This window comes from Asparagus officinalis, unplaced genomic scaffold (assembly GCF_001876935.1).
Source record: "Asparagus officinalis unplaced genomic scaffold, Aspof.V1 AsparagusV1_Un488, whole genome shotgun sequence".
NCBI classification, from domain to species: Eukaryota; Viridiplantae; Streptophyta; class Magnoliopsida; order Asparagales; family Asparagaceae; genus Asparagus; species Asparagus officinalis.
In genome coordinates, this window is record NW_017972753.1 from 1 (window position 1) to 19,204 (window position 19,204).

Genomic DNA, 19,204 nt, shown 5'->3' on the forward strand with positions numbered 1-19,204 from the left:
TTCCCCATTTTCATATCATACTCTATATAAAAAGATGTTAGTTAGAATGTGTTCCTCTTTTTGTATTATATCATATCATACTCTATATAAAAAGATGCTAGTGGGAACATGTGTGCTTCTTTGTTTGTGGCCTCCTACTAAAGGTGAAATGTCCATATTGGGCTTGCTTGATGAGTATTAGGTTAAAGATTCTTTTGGTTTACAAGGACAATAATGTCCTTCGCATGTGATATAAGTAGGCGTGTGTGAAGGAAATCGTGCTATGTCTACATGCATAATACACAGCGGAAGACATGTATGTACAAAAAATTTACTAAGCATGCTAGAGCAGCATGCAAATATCATATGGATCGTCTAATTAAAATTAACATTGATCCTTATTTATTAAAGGGGGGGGGGGGGAGCATACAAGAGTTAGAAAGATCATAACTTTCGTAGCGTGTATTTCGATGGGAAGATCGAATAAACCCCTAGCTCCTCTGCTTACCTTGTTAGTCAGAAAATCTCCCTTGTAGTGGATCTCCAAGTCTTCAAGTTGAGCCTTGATAAATGGGAGTCTTCTTAAGACACCAAGGCCAAGTTACTCCACCCCGGGGGTTCTTAAAATCCTACTACTTCCTCTGCGTCAAAGAATGCCTAAGATTAAGTAAGAGGAAGCTCTCTTTTTATTCTCTTATGGAAAAAAACACTTTAGCAATTTTCTTCTTTAACCTTTCCATTAAGAAAAAGAGAGCTCATATTATAGAGTGAAATGTGGTTCATAATGAATGACTCATCCTATGAGTCATGGCAATGAATCATCAATAAAATAATGATTAATCAAGTGAGTCATGCCAATGAATCATCTATTGAATCATCTATACATTCAAAACGCAGTGTAATAAACCATGTGCTCAAAACCATAGCCACTAAGTGACTCATTCTCATGACTCCATTATACATGGTATGTGTATTTTCATAAAATGAGAATACCAAAATCTATTCATCCACTAATACAGGATTTCATAAATACGTATATTAGTATATTCAATCTTTAACTAATTAGTCACTATATGGGACCAAATAAATCAAGACGTTGACCAAAAAGTCAACCTGTTGACCAAAAAGTCAACTAGTGTGACTAAAAGTTAACTTTATGGGAAAGAATACTAGAATTCATTTCCTAAGCACATAGCATCTCTGATTTTACCGAATATACATACACGTTTATGGTATCCGGAAGAAACATATATGGATCAAATCATTACGCCATCACCTCCCATAAATTCGGTCTTCATAGGATTCAAGTACGCGCTTGCGTTGACTCTAGCGCGCCCAACTTAAAAAACTCGGTTAGTGGATCATATCCAATCAAGTCACAACAAGCAGTGCTAGCTACACATTGAAGACCCACCCCCGGGTATAAGTTGTGATAAAGGCCTCTGCAAGATGCCTTATCCAATTTATCAGGACCGACCTCATATAATACCGTACAGTCGGTCTCTTCGTGCAAAACCATGTCAACTATTGATGCTAGGCGATGGCCAAAACTTGTCCAACACCTAATAGCTTGAATTACGTGTCTTATTGATATTAAAACTCATAACCTAATAAGATCAAACTGACACTCAGTATCTTATTCACCTTGCGCCAGGATTTCCAGGCATATAGTTATATCAACAATCTTATGACATCAACCCCTATACTGGGTAGAGACGAATCCCTTTCTATGGCATCTCAATATCTAACTTATGTCTCAGGATTGTACCCAACAAGAAACCGTGTATGCACAATATCAATAAGAACTGTGGTTAGCGAAAAGTCTAAATACATCTTTACTGCACATATAAGAGTATCTGCACTCAGCCTCAGTGTCAAGAGACTACTACTGTACTATATTCATTGAGAACTTCTATTTTGACAGTTTAAGTATATTACAACTAGATGTTCTCGGCCGAAGTCGTTCAGTCAACTCATTCACTTAATGAGTCACCTGTATAAGTACTTGATGTCTCACATACATGATCTAAAGAGATTTGATCATCTCCTTTCAAAAGGAGAAATAAAAGCATTAGCACTTAGTTTAAAACCAAAAGTTGATGATGTTCCCTATCCTCAACAACTTCATCAACTAGAACATTTTTAGATTAGAATATACGTTTACCGCACTAATCAGATCTCTTCATTACGATTCACTATCCGAAATGTCTTGATAGTCTAGTATTTATTTCTAAGGACATTATACTAGTATATTAGTCAAATCAAGATAAATCTGACCAAAATAGCCATACTATCATTTCGAACAAATGTTATATACATATAGGTCCTGTTACAATATACAATAATTGCCTGCAGGGCACCTACATCTAACACTAATAACATAGTATATAGCAATAGTAAAACATAACATATAGTATCCTCGAAAGTACTTTATAATCAAAGTAAGTTAGGCATAAAAAATTCAAAACTTTTTGAGTTACGCGCATTATGGCCTCACTCAATCTATGAATTCCTAACAAACTCTATACATGAGCCTTAAGAAAACTCTATACTAGATCCACGACTCGACACGGGACACCCTAAGGATATTAGAACTAGAGATCTGATACTAACTATAACGCCTCTGGTTTCACACATGGCTACAGTCTAAGGTGAACCCAAAGATGTCAAACATATCATGCACCCTCCACTATGCATAAACATATTTCACAATCACAATTACTATCACTCTAGCAGAAACAAAGTATAAAATAGAGAGGGTACAAGCAGATACAACCAAGATGAAAATATACGAAATACAATTTAGATAAAAGACAACAAACAATATCGATAAGTTACAACAAGAGAAAAAAGAGTACATCTGATAAACCAAAATAAGAACATCAAATCTCTAATACATAAGAGTCAATTAAAAATTACAAAGGCACTCAGTCACCAAAATAAAATGCATCTCTAAAAGAAAACTAAAACTATAAATAGTCCATTGTGGAGCACTAATTAGCTATGAATGATGGTGATTATGATAAATTCACGGCAACCTGCGACTCTCTGAAACTCTGACTCGTTACCTGAAAAGAGGTGAAAACAACAGCGTCAGAGCGTTAGCAAGAACATCTCCGCCCGCCCCTAGGGGAAGAGCTAATGCTTATAATAGAGGTTCTACCTATAATATGCATAATCTACCTAATCATTTACCCTGTACTAAGAGTAGTTAAGATTTAAAAACCCACAATACGAGATGAGTAAGACGAGGGAATAATCCAAATAAGGAAACCCTCATATATATATCATGTACCTCAAATTATGGATTACTAAATATCAACTCCGAAACCTATAAATAAATAATCAACAAAAGAAAATACATCACCAACACCTCATCCAAAATACTTAGTATATATCGTATTATGGCATCTCACACTACCCGTAGGTAAGTGGCATGGGAACGAAGAAAATACAAGCCTATGAAAAACCTTGTCAAGGACACTTCATGCAAGTCTAAACACAATATTACAGACTACCCTAAGGGTATATGACATAGGAGCAAATACACAATCCTGTGTAATTTTCTTCAATAAAAATGGTGTGGTGTATAGGCATTCACAATATCCCGTGGCTCATCACAATATCATGCGGCTCACTACCTAACTCAGACACCTGGAAGAGTATAGGCATATCAGCCTAATCTGAAACATAATGCAAACAAAAAGAATGTGGAGTCTCAGTACTCACAGAATCCTATGGTTCATCGTAATCTCATGTGGCTCATAACCGAACTCGGTCATCCATGAATAGGTATGATGCCAAGCATAGGTACTCGCAATGTCCTGTAGTTCATCGCAATCTTGTGCGGCTCACAACCTATATCAGCCATCCATGCAGACATTTAACGCTTACTGTGCAACTCGAAAGTTGTCGCCCCTACATCGCGAAAGCTCGACACATGGCCACATACTCTCGAGGATCCGTGCGTGCCTAAATCAAATGTGTACACTACCATGGCCACGCACGTACTTCAACTGTGGTCCTGTCCTTCGTGTTCACAACCAAATGTGAGTAGAAGATCATCATAAGCAGAATAGCACCAGATCAGTCAACTGGTTTTGGAAATGGGTGACTGACATACGGCCGGTCGACTAATATTCCATTAATCAATTAGGCGGCGACGTGCACAACGTGCACAAACTGAACAGCCTCGATCAGTCAACTAATACCCTATATCGATCAACCGACCAGAGAGGCAACACAAAGTTCTGAAGAACTGATCGGTTGACTAAACAATAGAGTCAGTCAACTGAACCGAACACTGAAACACAAAATTTCCAAATTTCTACAGTTAATTGGGTTTTTCCTCAAAACTTATGAATTATTAATATGGGGTGTGAACTACATCTAAGATCTTGTATTAACTTAAGATAGATCTCATTCAAACAAGTTTAAATCAACAAAAACAAGATTTTGGGATAAAAAACTCCCTAAACATAACTAATCAGGTTTAATTCTATGTAATTAGGGTTCCATACCTAATTAATTTGTTCTTTAATAGATCATTAGGGTTCTAGTCATCAAAATCATATCTTTTCTTCATTTAATATTTGGAACTACAGATCTTATTCATCAAAATTAGGTTTTAAACTATGAAAAACAAAGGGGACGGATTTGGGAAGAGATGAACTTACCCTCCAAAATTGTTTTGATCTCCTAAATGTGCGAGGAACACGCTCCTCCTTCAAAAGTTTTCCAAAAAACAAAGTTGAGCAGCTAGGGTTTTGAGGGGGTGACTGTTGAAACGTGAGAGATGAAGAAGAGAAAATTCATGTATCTATACACATATATATATGATTAAACAGACCCGTACTGACCCGACCCAACACTCAGCTTTTGAAGGGCTATCGGTCGACCGATCCATCATATTAGTCAACCGACTAGAATAGGGGTCAAAACTTACAAGTTTATATATATATTCTCATATATATAAGCATACAACTGTAAAACAATTCGCTTATCATTATATAACAATATATTTTAAATTTTTGGGGTTTTACATTAAACAATCTTGAAATCTTCTCTATGTACCAAAGGTTAAATACCACGTTAAACTAGTAATCTTTAATTTGGCTATAATAACTTGTTTGTTGCATTAATTGGCAACATCATGAACAACTAAAGAATGAAATTACAGGTAGTATAGCAGCACATGAGATTAAAGAAAGATATATGAAGGAATTCCCTATTTGGATGAGGAATGAATTAAATTTTATTAAATTTAGCAATATTTATATTTTTCACTAAAAACTAAGTAATTATTGATTTGAATGTTTCATTATTTATTTATATTAGAAGAAGTAAAGGTTCGCATACAACATCCTTATTGTTCGGTAAACCAATATGGTGGATATCGTGTTAATGAGTACAAATTTCACACAATGGAGGTTGATTATACGAAGGTCACCCAGAACAGTGAAGTTATGGCTACCTTCTCACAGGAATGTTTCTCAAACAAAAGAGATCAGAATCCAGCTGAAAATAATATAATATATTATGGATGGTAAGAAGATGTGGTGGAGATATTCTACGGTTATGGTGGTCCAAATCAACAAAATACATAATGTTTACGATTCATTGTTGTTTTGCAAAGAATCAAAAGGGATCTTTTAGATTTACAATTGTCAATCTTGATAAATAAATAGATAGTGATGAAAAATTCATGTTTTAATCTCAGTTCGACGATTCTTTATCTTGAACTGTTTCACAAATTCTTATATTTTATGCGGTTCAGGAGGGCTTGGTTCCCTGGGACTGGCTATTTCTAGTTAAAGTCAACTCAATCAGAAAGCTCGGAGTTGCAAGCTGCATAAGAAATGGTTGCTGGTTCAGGTGTGATGGCTCTCGGCTTTTGTTACATTTATTTATGGCACTTGTACTTGTATTCCACACTTTTTCTCCTTATCCTGCAGCACCTTATGTTGTGTAACTTCTCTTATTGGTATCATGGATTTTCTTTTTTTAGTAGTGATTGATTGACTTTTCTAAGCCAAGACTAAAGATTTTAGTAGATTTCCCGAGAGCGAAGGTATGGTATTATTGAATCAGACGAAACAACAAGCAAAGAAACCAAAGACAGATAAAGCACCTAAACTCTAAGGCAAGTAAGCCTCTCCAGACCATGCAAATGCCCATCATCTCTTTCGTTCATTTAGCTAAGACATATAGCAATACTTTGGCGAAAGCTTTGCGGTTAAGGTACTTCGGCCTCAGATAGTGTTACTATGTGAAAGTTCCCACAGTTAAAGATGAATGGGTCGTCATATAAAAGGATCCTAGCGCTTATGTTCAACCTTCTACCAATGAAGATGGTGATGAGAGCTATGTAGACAATTTTAACGAGCCAAATGCAGTGGTTAATGAATTCTTCTACCCTCAGAACGTAGCATTTAATATGGATGCTCCAACAAATTGGACTCACATTCCAAACATTATCACAAACATTAATAGGAGCTAAAAATTAGTTGGATGTAGTAGGGTCTTCATGTAACTTTTTTTAGTTTGCAAATTATGAAATGAAATGAAACCTTTTGGGCAATATAAATTGAATATAGATATATCGAGCCGTGGTGATGACCAACCCTCTATGGAAGAGCCAGCATCATCTCTAGAGATTAGAGGTATAACTTAGTTTAAGTATTTAGTTTTCAAGATATATGCACAATATAACTTATTTCTTTTATTTCTATAGGTGAGTGCGAGAATGAGTCATCGCCCGTACCACTATATGCAGAGCGTTCAGTACTTCAAGCATACATTTTCGGGATGGAGCGTGGGCCTTTACTAGCATCTACAAAGGGGTACAGACTCAAGTAGATGGAGAAATACAGAGTGGCTAAAAATGGTTGAATGATTAGAAGCTACAGATTGATGATATGCTAGTTGATGCTGCAGCTAAAATCAGACAAATTTTGGTAAATTTAATCATTTATTAACTTATACATGTCAATAGACTTGTTAAATTCCCTTTTTTACAAATTGACTTATAATTTTACATTTTTTAGTTACTATAGATACCCTAAATGCTTATCCAGTATTACAGTGCATAACAAATACTTTACCATTATTGTAGGAGATAAACATTTCAAGAAAAAAGAATGCAAGGGGAGTGAGTTTAAAAAATATACTTCCGGATGGCTTTCATGCAATTGTAACGTGGGGAAGCAGTAGGATTCCAACTGGGCAATGGGCTAACAACTTTAGCTCATATCTTGAATGATGGGTATGGATGAATGATTGTCTTAATCCATATCACTAGGCCTAGGAGCAGCCTTTTCATGTCTTGGAGGGTCTATATTGAGATTGTTGAGTAAACTAAACTATGTTTTCTCTATTATTTTACTTTTCTAGTCGATTAGCCCTACTTAACTATATGTTAATACTTAGAGATATTTCAACATCAAAGACAATCAGTAGACTAGGATTTTTTAGATACATGGGAATGTTCAAGCATGCCGTTCAGGAGTGGGGACATGAGATAAAAAAACAAATTCTTTGAAAGTTACAGTGTGAACCTGAAGAGGATTTACACAAGGTATCCGAGGATTGACCCAGCTCATTTTGCGGCATTTATATTATTATGGGGCCAGAAGTAGCACCGGGTAAATATGTATAAATGCATAGTTTTTAAGTAAACCAAAAGCCTTAAGCTAGCATAGATGATTAGTTAGATGTCATTTGAATAACTAAATTGAGCTTATACTTATAAAGCTAAATAACCACAAATAAGTTATTATTTCGCAAATGCCTATCATATTAATAGAAACTGGATTCAACTTATCTATTTGAATTTAGTGGTATATTTTGTTGTACATTATAGATTATACTAAAATTCTCTTTGTTCTTGTTGAAGAAAAAATATGAGAGAAATTAACAGAATCGATTATGGTCACCATATGGGCACTACTTAATTTGCCCAAATTGAGAATCAATTTTTTAGGATGACAGTATAAAATATTTTAGTCTTCTATATATATTCTCTTTAATTGTAATTTATTTGATAAATAAAACTAATAAACAAATTTGCAGACCTCTAAATGCTCCCTTTATCCCACTCTCCGAATTGCATAAGAGGACTATGGTTTACTTTAAGAAGGGGTATGATGTCACTGATGAGAAGAAGAAAAAGCTACAAGATGTTGAGAATATGCAAGTAATTTACTTTTATGAATGAATTACATAATACTAAAAGTAATCTTGAATGTTTATATTATGTTTGTTATTAAAATGCTAATTCTTATATTGAACTTTTTTGTCTCTTAGGAAGCATTGGAAGACAAGTATGTTGAGGTTGTTGCACAGAGCTATGAGCCCTTGACTAGAGAGAATAATTGCCAAGTGAGCCATTTGGTTTGTGGATTTCCCAGAAGGGAAGGACTAGATGGATGGGAGTGGAATCTCAGAGGTTGTCTACACCATTCCAGCCTCTGATGACCTTGACACCATCGATGATGCCCTCGAGGGTAACCTCTTACATGCCGTAGAAGGATTGCACTCAGCAGACGATGCAGCTTGTTACAGTGATGAATAATCTTTTGGATGGTCAAATTGTAGAGGAGTTAGGGGAGGATATTTAGGAGGAGCTTATGTGAGTGATCCACCCTACTACTACTTTTGCTATGGTTTTCAGGCAAATAATGAAATCTTGTAGACATTGCAACATTTGTCGTCAGATAAGAAACATAGTCTAGACCCCTTTTATGTCCGTAATAATTGTCGGGCTTCCCTTTTGGTACATAGGCAGAGTGGGGTGGAACTCGGATACCTTGACCAAAATGAAGACCTTCACCGAACGTGAGGTTGTATCCTTACTTATTCATTAAGTCATGTTCTTGTGAGCAGTATCTAAAAAAATGCCAATCAGGTCCTTCATCATCGGCATTGATTTTCAGGAAGAGATTGGAGGGCGGGGATGACTCCACTTTACAAAATATTATTTCTTTTCCACCCCCTACCTTTGCAGGTAAGACGAGGGTTGTTTCGAAGGAGTCTTGGACGAGCTTCTTTGTCATGCAAGATGACTGAAGCGACATGTGTATGTCAGGGCTATCATATAGTTCCTGCATTACATCATTAAGGCAAAGCGAGTATTCTAAATTGTCCTTTATTTCATAATCGGCAAGTTGCCAGTTACAACTTTCATTTGACGATTCGCCACCATCATGATCAATTTACAAGAGGTTTAATGTCATTAAATACAAGACCTTCATCATAATCAAGCCTGGTTTCGGTATCAGCTTCTTCTCTATTGTCCGTCCCTAAGGATGATGGTTCAGTATCGGATTCAGCACCATATAGAAGGGAGTCAGTAAAATAATTTTCTAACCCCTTAAATGGTTGCTTGTCTACGACCACCATCTTGACCTTATTATTTGTGTCCACATACTTTAGACACTGATGGAGGGTGGAAGGAACTATAATGTTGCTAAAGATCCAAGGTTGACCCAATAGCAAGTTGTAAGAAGTCTCTGCATCAATCACGTAACATATAACTTTGGACTTCAAATCTCTAAGCTGGTACTTCACTCGGATTTTACCCAATGGCCTGGATCCACTAGTGTTGAATCCATAGATAACAGTCCCCGTGAAAGCTAACTTGTTGGCAAGAATCCTGAGATGATACATCAATCGGAGTGGCATGATGCTAACTGCATGTTAGATATAGGTGCCCTGCAGGCAATTATTGTATATTGTAACAGGACCTATATGTATATAACATCCTTGTTCAAAATGATAGTATGCTATTTTGGTCAAATTTATCTGATGTTATAAATATACAGATAATGTCCTTAGAATAAATACTAGACTATCAGACATTTCGGATAGTGATCGTAATGAAGAGATCTGATTAGTCGGTAACATATATTCTAAAATGTTCCTAGTTGATGAAGTGTTGAGATAGGACATCATCACTTTGGTTTAGACTAGTGTATGCTTTATTTCTCCTTTTGAAGGAGATGATCAATCTCTTAGATCATTGATGTGAGACATCAAGATACAGTATACATGTGACTCATTAGTGAATGAGTTGACTGAACGACTCGCCGAGAACATCTAGTTGGTAATATACTTAACTGTCAAATAGAAGTTCTCAAGTGAAATAGTACATAGTAGTCTCTTGACCTGAGGCATGAGTGCAATATCTTATATGTCAGTAAAGATATATTTAGACTTTTACCTAACCACGGTTCTTATTGAATTGTGCATAACGGTTCTTGTTGGGTACATCCCGAGACATAAGTAGATATTGAGATGCCAAGAAGGGATTTGTCTCTCCCAGTATAGGGGTTGTTGTCATAAGATTGTTTGATATAACTATAGCCTGGAAATCCTTGGCCAAGGTGAATAAGATAAACTGAGTGTCAGTTTAATCTTATAGGTTATGAGTTTAATATCAATAAACACTAATCAAGCTATTAGGGTTTGACAGTTTGCCATACCCTAGGCTCAATAGTTTGACATGGTTTGACGAAGAGACCGGACTGTACGGTATTATCATTGAGTGGTCCTGATAAAATTGGATAAGCATCTTGCAGACCTTTATCACAACTTATACCCGGGTGGTCTTCATGTGTAGCTAGCACCTCTGTTGTACTTATGGATATGATCCACTACCGAGTTTTTTAAGTTGGGCCCTAGAGTCACACCAAGCGCGTACTTGAATCCTATGAAACACAATTTATGGAGTGATGCGTATGATTGATACGCATATATGATTTCTTCCGGATACACATAAACGGTTATGTATATCGGTAAAATCGGAATGCTATGTGCTTAGGAAATGAATTCCAGTATTTTTCCCATAAAGTTAACTTTTAGTCAACTAGTTGACTTTTTGGTCAACAGTTGACTTTTGGTCAACTCTTGATTTATTTGGTCATATAGTGACTAATTAGTTAAAGATTGGAATAATACTATATACCGTATTTATGAAATACTGTATTAGTGATAATAATTTGGTATTCTCATTTATGAAATACACATACCATGTATAATGAGTCATGAGATGAGTCACTTAGTGGTATGGTTTGAGCACATGGTTTATTAGCACATGGTTTTGAAATGTAATGATTCATAAGATGATTCATTGCATGACTCACTTGATTAATCATTAATTTTTGATGATTCATTGCATGACTCATAGGATGAGTCATTCATATCATGAACACATTTCACTCTATAAATATGAGCTCTTTTTCTTATGGAAAGGTTAATGAAAAATTGGCTAAGTGTTTTTTCCATAAGAGAATAAAAGAGAGCTCTCCTCTTACTAAACTTTAGCAATCTTTGAGCAAGAGGAAGTAGTAGGATTTTAAGAACCCCGGGGTGGATATCTTGCCTTGTGTCTTAAGAAGACTCCCATTTTATCAAGCTCACTTGAAGACTTGGAGATCCACTACAAGGAGATTTTCTACTACAAGGAGCAAGAGCTAGGGGTTATTCGATCTTCCATCGAATCACGCTACGAAAGTATGACTTTCTAACTCTTGTATGCTCACTTAATAATAAGGATCATGTTAGATTTAATTAGACGATCCATATGAATATTTCATGCTCTCTACATGCTTAGTATTTTTGTACATACATGTCTTCCGCTGTGTATTATGCATGTAGACATAGCACGATTTCCTTCATGGTATCAGAGCTATGGTTCTATCTAATTGAATCTTAACATGTACATCTAACTCATGGAGGACCTTGTTCTTGCTTCTAATTTCTAGTTTACATGAAACTAGTTAATTAATTCAAGTTATTTTATAAAATAATTAATTACAACTAGTGTAGTTGTATGTTAGAAGCTTGTTAGTCTTTTTTGAGTTTGGATAATCCTTATGCTATCTAGTTTCCAATATGTTGCATAACTAGGCGCCGCTGCGTCTCCGGCCAGCACCGCCGCCACTGAGGATGCCCTAGATCTTCTCCACCGCTGAGACAAAGGCCATCGACACTTCTTCTCCACCGTCGCCGCCATCAGTCCTTGTCTCCGGCCACCACTGCTTCTTCAGCCGCCGCCATCAGTCAGCCATCACCATTAGTCTCCGGCCACCACTGCTTCAGTCTCCGGCCATCAACACTGTTCAACTGCCTCCACCACCAGGTTAGGGTTTTGATTTGAGAGTGTTTTTTGGGATTCTTAAAACCCTAGAAATTTAGGGACAGATCGTCCGGCCTCCACCCACGATACCTGAGAAGCGGGTTTGGATTGGGTTATTGATCGGGTTCTGTAGTTTTTTTTTAACTCGAATCTTGATGAGATAAGATCTAGATCGGGTTAGAAGGAAGATGAAGAGGTTAGAGGTGATGTGGATCTAGACTTAGATCGATACTCGAGGCGTAGATCGGAGTCAGATCAGTGACGACCGAGAAGGAGGAGGGGAGTGGCAGCACAAATCCTCTGGCCGAGGTGATGTCAAAGCTGAATCCTGATGATGTCGTGGTTCTGATGCGAGCATTCAAGATGTCAGCGAGTGAGAGCAAGCCAAAGCAGAAGATTGAGTTGCCACCGATTGATATGAAACTCGAGGGTCCAGCCACTTATCTAAGCTGGTCACGTCGGGTGAGGTACACTCTGGAAGGGAAGGGTCTGGAGGGGTACTTGACTGGAGAGAAGGAGGAGCCGAGTCAGAATGCACCTGAGAGAGCTGAGTGGAAGTCAACTCACATGCAGGTATATATTTGGCTCCTGAGCTCACTGACTTCGGGTATTGCGTCCACAGTGGATGGCATAGCGAAGGTACATGATGTCTGGGAAAAGCTGAGGAGGACCTACGATGGTGCTGGGAACAACCTGCGGGTGTACCAGATCAAGAGGGAGATCTCGGCTTTGGTACAGGGGGAGAAGACTGTGCAGGAGTATGCTATAGAACTGGATCGCTTATGGCTGGATCAGGGCCACTTTAGGGTCCGACGACGATGCTGCACTGATCCTATATGTTCTGAGATTGAGATGGAGGATAGGGTTATGGTGTTCCTCTAGGGTCTGGCCCCGGTGTTTGAACAGAGGGTTGCTATGCTACTGGCTCAGACGAGGATTCCCTCACTTGAGGAAGCGGTCTCAGCCATGATACAGGAGGAGAGCCGGATTAGGCTCCAGGCTGGGGCAGCTGGACTCCCAGGGGTGAAGTCAGCACTTGCAGTCTCCAACTCAGGTACCACAGGGTACAGGGGCGAGACCCGACAGTGCTACAACTGTAGTGAGGTAGGTCACCTGAAGCAAGCTTGCCCTAAGCTACCAAAGGAGCGAGATACAGGTGGAAGGGGGCATGCAGGGGGTCGTGGTCGAGGCAGAGGTGGTAGGAGAGGTGGAAGAGGAGGCTACCAAGCACATCTGACGGTAGCATATGGAGAGAGTGAGGAGACTGTGGTCTTTACCGAGGAGGATCATGAGTTTTTGGAGGCATTAAAGAGAAAGCAGAAAGCAGCAGGTGAGGGGAAGAGTGGGGTAGATGATGCATCCACCTCGTCTTTATCCAAGGGTAACTTTGCTTCCTTTGCTCACTCAGCCATAGGTACTTGTGATACACTTGCTCTTGCTTCTATATCCATCACTAGATCACCAGATTAGATAGTCGATTCTGGTGCATCTCGTCATGTGACTAATGCTGCTAGGGAGTTTTCTTCCTATACTCACCTAGCAGTACCAGAGAGCATTCAGACAGCTGATGGTACGGCCCAGCCCGTGGTTGGTAAGGGCACAGTGCAATGTACCAACACTTTGACTTTGTCTAATGTCTTGCATGCTCCTTCTTTTCCTGTAAATCTCTTATCCATAAGTGCCATTATATCACAACTAAAATGTGTCGTTTTGTTTGATATTCCTAAGGTGATCTTCCAAGAGAAGGGGACAGATAGGCAACTTGGGACTGGCACATGGCATAGTGGTTTGTGGTACCTAGATAAAGAGGGTATGGATTTGGCCCTCTCATCTATTGTGGAGGGAGCTGGAGGAGCTGGGAGGAGTGTGGAGGACTTGTTGCTGCTCCATCATAGGCGCTTGGGTCATCCTTCTTTTCCGGTTTTGAGTAGGTTGTATTCGTCTTTGTTTGAAAAGGCTAATAAGGAAAAACTCGTGTGTGATGCGTGTGAGTTGGGAAATCACACTAGGAGCTCTTATGTTAGTTCTGGTAGTAGGAGTTCTAGTGTTTTTGATTTGATTCACTCTGATGTATGGGGGCCTTGTCCCACAACTGCTGTGAATGGATTTAGATATTTTGTCTCTTTTATTGATTGTTTTTCTTGTGTGACGTGGCTTTATTTGATGAAAAACAAAAGTGATGTGTTTGCTTGCTTCAAGGACTTCCATAAAGGAGTTCAGACTCAATATGGTGCAGTTGTGAAAGTATTAAGGTCTGATAATGGGACAGAATACACCAACAGGATGTTTGGGGAGTACTTGTCATCTCAGGGGATACATCATCAAACCACATGTACATACACACCAGAGCAGAATGGGGTAGCAGAAAGAAAGAACAGACATCTCCTTGAGGTGACTCGGAGTATGATGATTTCGATGAAAGTCCCAAAGTACTTGTGGGGGCAAGCAGTTCTGACAGCCGCCTATTTGATCAACCGGATGCCATCACGGGTGTTAGACTGGAAGTCTCCGATTGAGATGTTGAAAGGTAAGAATAGAGATATTCTTCCTCTCAAAAACTTTGGGTGTGTGTGCTTCGTGCAGGACAACAAACCAAATGTGGGAAAACTAGATCCGAGGGCTGTGAAGTGTATCTTTGTGGGGTACTCAGCTACTAAAAAGGGGTATGTGTGCTGGAGTCCTGTGGAGAGGAGACTGTTTGTGAGTATGGATGTTACATTTCGCGAGTTCGAACCATACTACTCAAAGGTTACATCACCCTTTGGAGACTTGCCCGATACAGAAGGTATGAGGCGAGAGGGGGAGAGTAGGAGGATGGTGAGTGTGGGTGGTATTTCTTGCCCACTTGAGATTTTGGCTGTGGTTGAGCCGGAAAAGGAGGAATCAGCTAGGGTTGAGCCGGAAGTGGAGAGGAATGAGCTCGAATGTGGTAGAACTCTGACTCAGGGGGAGTCGAGATACTGTGAGGTGTATGTGAGGAGAAATAAGCAGATTGAGGGAGCCGTGCCCACAGTACCACCAGTGCCAAGTCCCTTGTCTCTGCCTTCTCCGACTCTTGAGACACCTACACCATCCACTTCAGACTCAGAATACACAGGTGATATGATTCCTCCCTCTACTCCTTCCACCCCCTATTGGTAAGGCGGACTACTCGCGGGAATGCGCGTATTCCTCCTGACCGATATGGTTTCTCTCCTGACCGATATGGTTTCTCACATGATATTGCTCAGTTTGTCTCTTACTCACATATATCACCTGTACATGGAGCATTCATTGCATCATTAGACACTGTCTCTATCCCTAAGTGTTGGCAGGTTGCTAAGGGAGATCCGAAGTGGAAGGCAGCCATGCTAGAAGAGCTCGGTGCCCTCGACAAAAACAACACTTGGGAGCTTGTGTTACTACCACCAGGCAAGAAGGCTGTCGGATGCAAGTGGGTCTTCACAGTGAAACAGAATCCAGAGGGTCTGATTGAGCGCTACAAGGCTCGGTTGGTGGTAAAGGGGTACAGTCAGACCTATGGTATTGATTATGATGAGACTTTTGCACTCGTGGCAAAGATGAGCACAGTAAGGACACTGATTTCCCTAGCAGCGAATGGTGGGTGGAAGTTACACCAACTTGATGTGAAGAACGCTTTCCTTCATGGTGATTTGTTGGAGGAGGTGTATATGGAGGTCCCACCGGGTTTTGGCACAAACCAGACGGTTGGTAAGGTGTGCAGGCTCAAGAAGTCGCTGTATGGGCTGAAACAGTCTCCTCGTGCATGGTTTGATAGATTCAGAAAGGCCATGGTGTGCCTAGGCTACAAGCAGATCAATGCCGACCACACGGTGTTTTATCGGCAACAGGGTGGCCACATTATCATGCTTGCTGTGTACGTAGATGACATGATCATTACTGGAGATGATGAAGGGGAAATTGCACAGCTGAAGGCAAAGTTGGGGAAGGAGTTCGACGTAAAGGATTTGGGACAGCTTAGATATTTCCTTGGGATTGAGGTGGCTCGTGGAGCAGAGGGGATTGTCCTATCTCAAAGGAAATATGTCTTAGACTTGCTCACAGAAATAGGGATGTTGGGGTGCAAGCCTGCTGCTTCTCCAATTGATCAGAAGTCCAAGTTGAGTGCAGAGGCAGGAGAACAGGTCGACCGAGAGAGGTACTAGAGACTGGTAGGTAGATTGATCTATATGAGTCATACGCGTCCCGATATTTCATTTGCAGTGAGCGTGGTGAGCCGCTACATGCATGACCCTAGGAAGAGCCATATGGATGCAGTGTATCAGATCTTGAGGTACCTGAAGAGTGCACCTGGGAAGGGATTGATATTCAGGCAGAATGAGCACTTGAACATTGAGAGCTATTGTGACTCTGATTGGGCTAGTTGTGCCGATGACAGGAAGTCCACATCGGGTTACTGCATGTTTGTAGGGGGCAACTTGGTCTCTTGGAAGAGCAAGAAGCAGTCTGTTGTTGCGAGATCTACGGCAGAAGCAGAGTATAGGGCCATGGCCTTAGGAGTTGCCGAGATGTTATGGTTGAAGACTCTATTGGGAGAGCTCAAGATGTACCAAGGTTCTCAAATGAAGTTGTGGTGTGACAACAAGTCCGCAATCAGCATTGCCAACAATCCGGTGCAACATGACAGAACCAAGCACGTGGAGATTGATAGGTTCTTCATAAAAGAAAAGCTGAATAGTGGGCTATTGGAGCTAAGTCATGTAGCTACTAAAGATCAAGTAGCTGATTGCCTCATCAAAGGACTTAGCTCAATAGATCTAGCTAGGTTATGTGACAAGATGGGCTTGATGGATATCTTTTGACCATCTTGAGGGGGAGTGTTGAAATATGTAGTTTATAGAAAGATAATGGCTTGGATGTAAAATGTAACACATTATATAAGCCTAAGAGGTTAATGAAGAAAGATGCTTTTTTCCTGATTCAATTTCTCTCTCTCAAAATTCCTATTACCTCTTGCCCACACGGCACTTAAAACTTTTAACACATACAAGGTGAAATTTTAAGTATGGTTCCTTTTGGTTCCTCTCCTTTATTTGCCTTTCCCATTTCTAGTGCCATCTTAACAAACACTTTTGTGTATCTTTCGTCGTACGTCTTTCCTTCTTCCTTCATACATACTTTTCATACAACCATAGATATCTAGTGCCAACTCTGGCTCTCTTCAACTCTATTATCAAATTTCTCTGGTCAAAAGATTAATATAGCACTAGCTCACGGGCTGAGTCTTTATGTTCAGTCAATGGCCATTAAAGCCATTAAAGCGAGCTTTAGAGCTATTTCCTTTCCCTTAGCTTTGTGGGAATAGGCTGAAAACTCAAAAATTATTGGATACCAAATACTCTAATCATGTATAAGTTGTTGCTTTACAAAATAGAATAAAACAACCTTCTCTCTAATGCTTGCTCTATTTACTTTCAAAGCATCATTGAGGCCTAATCTAGATGTTGCTTCAGTGGTGAGAGCAGGACTGTTTTCTTAAAGTAGTGTACGTCCATAGCCATAAAATCTTCCGTAAAGAGAAAAGGAGCCGATTAAACAAAGAAAAGACTCCCGGCCTGAAAGAAAAAAGAATTCCTACAGCTAGCACGATGATGAACTCTTGTTAATTTATGCATATATGTAGACGTCAACAAGACTCCATGCATTTATCTTTGACCAGGGAAAAGGCGATGTTTACACAGGAGGACAGCTTAATATCGAGGACAGCAAAGGAACAAATCTTTTCATTCTTTTCCTTCATCTCATGAACGAAGTGATTTGTCCCTAGTGGACTACACATGGCTTTTCCAATCTCCTCTGCGGCAAATGTTTCATGTACCGAAGAGATAAACTCGAATCCAAAAACTAATGCTGAATGATTAGCTCAAAGGATATCTAATCAGGGGAAAATTAAAGGAACAAAGGAAAGGATTCAACTTTTACGCAAAGAGTAAACAAACATAGAAGGAAAGGGTGAGGTAGTCATCATAATATCTCAGTGGCTGCTTTGAGAAGTTGTTGATTGATCATAGTAATTTAATGAAATGCATTGTGACAGTTTATCATCAAAAGGATATTTATCTACACTTTCCTCTTCCAAGGGGCAAATGTAGGTTAGGCTAAAGCACAATAATAAAGATAATGGATATTTATCTACGAGGGCACATATTATTCATTTTTTTCCTCTATGAACAGAAATTGATAGGTAATCGTTATGGATATATGGCATCAGTTAGGAGATTTTGTTGACACTGTTCAATCATGTGAAGACTGCCATAGACTTTGTACACCCATGCATGAAGCTAAACAAATAATTTATCAGGAGATACATCTACTGAATATTGACATACACATGGAGAGTGACACTCAACTAAAATGAAAATAAATTGTAACATTCTTCATGCACATGGTTGGTCAATAATATCTATTTATCTGTACAATATATTAAAAGAAGCCTCCCTTTTGTTTTATGCGAGCCACAGTTTTATAATGCCAAAAATACCCTCACATTTATAATAAACTTTAAAAACAAGACCCTCACACTTGAAAAAGAAATCCAAAGAATCAAGTATATCATCCCGTCCTTTGACAATTCGACTATGGCACACTCTTCCACATTTCCCTTGACAATTCGACTACAACACTCTTCCAACACTCTTCCACGTGCACCAACATACTAGTGAACAACAACCCAAAGGAGGTCAAACATCTGTGTGTGTGTAGAATTAGCTAAAAATTGAAATGAGGCAGCGTTGAGTCAATTGTAGGTTTTGTTGTTATGAGCTTGATTTAGCTCAAGCGTATTGGACGCTCCGACGAACAATTTACCCTCACTCCACAGATGGGTCTAGTTAATTTACGGCCCACGTACAACAGGGCCCGATCAAGTGATAAAACTGAGGAATCAATTATAGAATAACTGAGATCACGATTAAAGGAATAATATTTGAATTTCAAGGGTATTTTTGTCTACCGAAATTTTTTTTCGAACTCGTGCTTTTAAAGGAAGTATGATTTATTATCTTTTATGGTTATCTTCTATTTTTTAACCTTTTATTATTCTTTGTGGACGAAAAGAGTACAATAGAT

General features: G+C 39.1%; 1 protein-coding gene across 1 annotated transcript; it reads left to right on the forward strand.

The window, feature by feature from the left end:
* The first annotated feature begins 12,427 nt into the window (after window positions 1-12,427).
* LOC109827870 lies at window positions 12,428-12,997 on the forward strand. The gene has a single exon (XM_020394892.1). It carries the CDS (start codon window positions 12,428-12,430, stop codon window positions 12,995-12,997), a length of 570 nt encoding a protein of 189 aa, XP_020250481.1.
* The last annotated feature ends 6,207 nt before the right edge of the window (window positions 12,998-19,204 follow it).

What these genes read in the sequence shown, in the direction of transcription:
- LOC109827870 (XM_020394892.1), top strand. Translation starts at nt 12,428, where the DNA reads ATGTCAAAGCTGAATCCTGATGATGTCGTGGTTCTGATGCGAGCATTC.